The 4706-nt window shown below is 31.3% G+C and overlaps 1 protein-coding gene across 1 annotated transcript in view; it reads right to left on the bottom strand.

Moving 5' to 3' along the window:
* Positions 1–732: 732 nt before the first annotated feature.
* Positions 733–4706, bottom strand: part of LOC107681266 (zinc finger E-box-binding homeobox 1) — a 41006-nt gene continuing 37032 nt past the window's right edge. Inside the window, exons 7-8 of the mRNA XM_016477516.1 lie at positions 1909–2092; positions 733–1354 (exon numbers count right to left, since the gene is read on the bottom strand). Of these exons, the coding sequence (XP_016333002.1) occupies positions 918–1354; positions 1909–2092 (621 nt within the window). The 3' untranslated portion in view covers positions 733–917. The remainder of the gene's footprint in view (positions 1355–1908; positions 2093–4706) is intronic.

The raw sequence follows: 4706 nt of genomic DNA, 5'->3' as shown, positions 1-4706 counted from the left end.
GATATATATATATATATATATATATATATAATTTTTAATTTAATTTTAATTTATTTATTTTTATTTGTAGTAATGACAATTTACAGTGTGAAAAATCTTAATGGTTCTAAAAACAGGCATATTTTCTATATGCAAAATATTGAATGACTTTTGACATATTCTTTGTAGAATATATATTTTTTAAAATTCTATTTTTTTAAATAAAGAAAATAAAGCCTCCAGAACAATTTCAGATAATTGCATCATGACTTTTACGCAAGTCAGTTATTTTTGTTATTTTTAAAAATATTTGTACTTGTATATATATATATGTGCATTACAATAATTCCATTTTTATTTCGTTTATTTTTTTGCTTTATGTTAATAAGAATCTAATTCCAGTATGAAAAATCTTAATGGTTCTAAAAACTGGCACATTTTCTTGATGCAAAATATAATGTCAAATGTATTTATTTTTATGATTTTGGTGGGAAATATGACTGACATATTCTTGGAAGAATCAATTTTTCGAAATTATATTTTGTACAAAGAAAAAAAAAAGCCTCCTTTCGAAACCATTTCAGATTTTCATCATGACATTTACGTAATGCAATTATTTTTTATGTCAGCATAAATTAAAGGCAGTCCAAAATATATGCGCATTACAATAATTTATTTATTAATATTTTATGCAAAATATAATTTCATATTTAATGTGTATTATTATTTTGATGTGAAATATGACTTTGGCAGGTTTTCTGAGATTGTTGGCATTTATTAATTTATTTAGTATATTTATGTATTAATCTGGTAGCGTTGCAGATCATTTGTGCCTCTCACAGCGAGGGAAGCTCTGGATTACGCTGAATGCTGAATCAAGTCTTTGGAGAAACGCGTGTTTTGGGCTGAAAACTTTGTTCACAGTCACAGTTTGAGCGCTAAAGAGGACGAGTCAGTTTCACATCTTTGGTAAACACGAGTCCTTCGGGACTCTCCTGCTGCTGGTTTCCGTCTGTGGGTTTGTCCTTCAGCTGCAAGGAAACTCGCTCCGTCCTCACGCCTCCATCATAAGCGCGGCTGCTGAGTGCGTCCTCGTCCTCCTCGTCTCTGAGCTCCAGCGCCGCTCCCTCCGTGCTGGAGTCGCTCAGATACGCGCCGCTGTCCTCCAGCGCTGAAGCGGGAGCCTCGCTGTCGCGGCTGCAGAAGGCGTAGCGGTGGTTCATGTGCTGCGAGTACGAGCCCGAGTGTGAGAAGCGCTTGCCGCACTTGTCGCACCGATACGGCTTCTCTCCGGAGTGCAGGCGGCTGTGCTCGATCAGATGATGCTTGTGTTTGAAGGCCTTCTTACAGATCTGACACTCATGAGGTCTCTTCCCTGCAGCGAGAGAGAAGAAAGTGTAGCTCTTATCTAATATGTCTCTCTGTGTCTGTCTCTATAGGATTTTTAATTATTATATAATTGACTTAATTTTTTTCTATATATTTGTATATATGAACACAAACATAAATATGCAATATTTATAAATAAATATAATAACCAATATATATACACACATACACAATTTTTAAATTTTTTTTTTTTTTTATAAAAGTTGACTTATTTAATTTTTTATTTCTATATGTTTGTATATATTTATATACAATACTTATATATACACACACATAAATATGTAAAATATTTATAAATAAATATTAAATAAATATAATAATCAACAATTATATATATATATATATACACACATATACATATACACAAATTTTTATATATTTTTTTTATAAAAATGTACATTTTATTTTTTATTTCTATATATTTGTATATATTTATATACAACACTCACATATACACACACATAAATATGCAATATTTATAAATAAATATTAAATATGATAATCAGCATATTATATATACAGTATACACCTGTACTGTACCTGTGTGCTCATATTTATGGCGCAGCAGAGAGCTGCTCTTCTGGAAGGTTTTGTCGCAGATGTCGCAGGCGTACAGTCCTTCCTCCGTCTTCTTCAGCCTCTTCCTCCCAGAACTGATCTCTCCATCAATCCCATCATCCATCAGAGACAGATACTCCAGACCGCCGCGACTCAGCGCTTCAGCCTGCACACAGAGAGAAGGAGGAGAAAATATGAGTTATTATTATTACAGCTGCATGCAGTGTGTTCCTGTGCATTTCACAAGAAAACATGAACATTAACTTTCATTTCAATTTTAAATCAAGATTGTAGATTAAAATACAGTACATATGAATATGAGCGTATTAGGGGATATGGGGAATATTTCAAGACAGTTTAATATGTGACCCTGGAGCACAAAACCAGTCATAAGGGTCAATTTTTCAAAATTGAGATTTAGACATCATCTGAAAGCTGAATAAATAATCTTTCCATTGATGTATGGTTTGTTACGATAGGACAATATTTGGCTGAGATAAAACTATTTGAAAATCTGGAATCTGAGCGTGCAAAAAAATCTAAATATTGAGAAAATCATCTGTAAAGTTGTCCAAATGAAGTTCTTAGCAATGCATATTACTAATCAAAAATTAAGTTTTGATATATTTACGGTAGGAAACTTACAAAATATCTTCTTGGAACATGATCTTTACTTAATATCCTAATGATTTTTGGCATAAAAGAAAAATCAATAATTTTGACCCATACAATGTATTGTTGGCTATTGCTACAAATATACCCCAGCGACTTAAGACTGCTTTTGTGCTGCAGGGCCACATATTTTCAGCTTTTTGAAGTCCACTTAAATATTGCAGTTCATTTAAATAAATTGCGATTATTTTTAAAAGCAATTTTCCATGCAATTTCTTGATTAACATAAGAAAATAAAAGCTACATGTATAATAAAAACCAGTTTAAAGTAGTTAAAATGCAATATAACATTACATCGCCAATTAACCGAATAACTAAATTCAGTTATTGTAATTTAATTTTAACTATGTGGTCAGCATTTGCAATTTTAATGTTGGATATATTATTTAATTACCTGATGCTTTTATCTAGAAATTTCACAGAGAGATTTGCATTTATTAGTACGTTTGAACCAATGAGCTGCAAGACTATGACATTTCTTTTTACAGATGCTCTTGCATATTTTATTTATTTATTTTTTTTATTTGCTTTTAGAACAACATACAGGGAAACATAGTACAAAATATAGGAAAACAGTGCTGTAAATAGAATTTGACAACAGACAAACAAGGCCCAAACAAAGACGCAAGCAACAAAATTAAATTTCATGTAGTTATGTGACGTGTTGGTGTAAGATTGTTTTATATATACGTATAGTACATAGTATATAAAGTAGTTTTATTTGAGAGAGAAAAAAGGAGGGGACAGAGAGAAGAAGAGGGAAAAAACAAAAGAGAAAAAAGAATTCAAATAATCACAATATAATTGAGCAAATAAATAGATTGTAAATGCACTGCAAAAAATGCTTTTCTTTTTTCTTTTAAAATTACTGTCTTGTTTTCAGAAAAAACATGTCAATATTAAGTAGGGATGTAACGATTCACTTAACTCACAATTCGATTCGATTCACGATTTTGATTCCACGATTCGATTCACGATTTTGATTTCACAATTCAATTCACGATTTTGATTCCACGATTCGATTCGATTCACGGTTTTGATTCCACGATTCGATTCGATTCACTGTTTTGATTCCACGATTTGATTCAATTCACGGTTTTGATTTCACAATTCAATTCACGATTCGATTCACGGTTTTGATTCCACGATTCGATTCGATTCACAGTGTTGATTACACGATTCGATTCACGATTTTGATTTCACAATTCAATTCACGATTCGATTCACGGTTTTGATTCCACGATTCGATTCGAAGTTTTGATTCCACAATTCGATTCACGATTTTGATTTCACAATTCAATTCACGATTTTGATTTCACGATTTGATTCACGATTTTGATTTCACGATTCGATTCACGATGTTGATTACACGATTCGATTCACGATTTTGATTCCACGATTCGATTCATGATTTTGATTTCACAATTCAACTCACGATTTTGATTTCACAATTCAATTCACGATTTTGATTTCACGATTCGATTCACGATTTTGATTCCACGATTCGATTAACAGTTTTGATTCCTCGATTCGATTCACGATTTTGATTCCACGATTCGATTCACAATTTTGATTTCACGATTGGATTCACGATTCGATTCGATTCACGATTTTTTTTTTTACAAAATTAGATTTAAGTCAAATTATAAATTAAATGTGTCCTTTTATTATTGCTTGGACAAAATACTGTACGTTTCTTTGTGAAATTGAAATATAACACTATAATAATATACTAATATAGCACTTGTAAATTATTGCTCTTTTGTTGGTTTTGATTGCTTCTATTGTCCTCATTTGTAAGTCGCTTTGAATAAAAGCGTTTGCTAAATGACTAAATTTAAATATAATGTAAAAGTAATTAAAAAAAAGCTCCAAATAAAATAAATAAGTAACACAAATAAAAGAAATCTCTTCATAAGGCTTTGTCTGTGCTCTTTCCATTTACAATTAGACGCAACCACTGCATTTTAATCATGATCCAAACAAAGATGCTGCATATCTAAATTAGATTGTATAATTTCGAAATTTGAAGCAAAAACAGAATGGTTTGACTTAGAAAAATATCTGCATGAAACAAGCTGAATGAGACGCAGATTCACTCTCTGCCA

This window comes from Sinocyclocheilus anshuiensis, unplaced genomic scaffold (genome assembly GCF_001515605.1).
Source record: "Sinocyclocheilus anshuiensis isolate Anshui unplaced genomic scaffold, SAMN03320099.WGS_v1.1 scaffold1632, whole genome shotgun sequence".
NCBI classification, from domain to species: Eukaryota; Metazoa; Chordata; class Actinopteri; order Cypriniformes; family Cyprinidae; genus Sinocyclocheilus; species Sinocyclocheilus anshuiensis.
The sequence above is the reverse complement of the archived record's forward strand: the minus strand, read 5'-3'. Positions and strand labels throughout refer to the sequence as shown.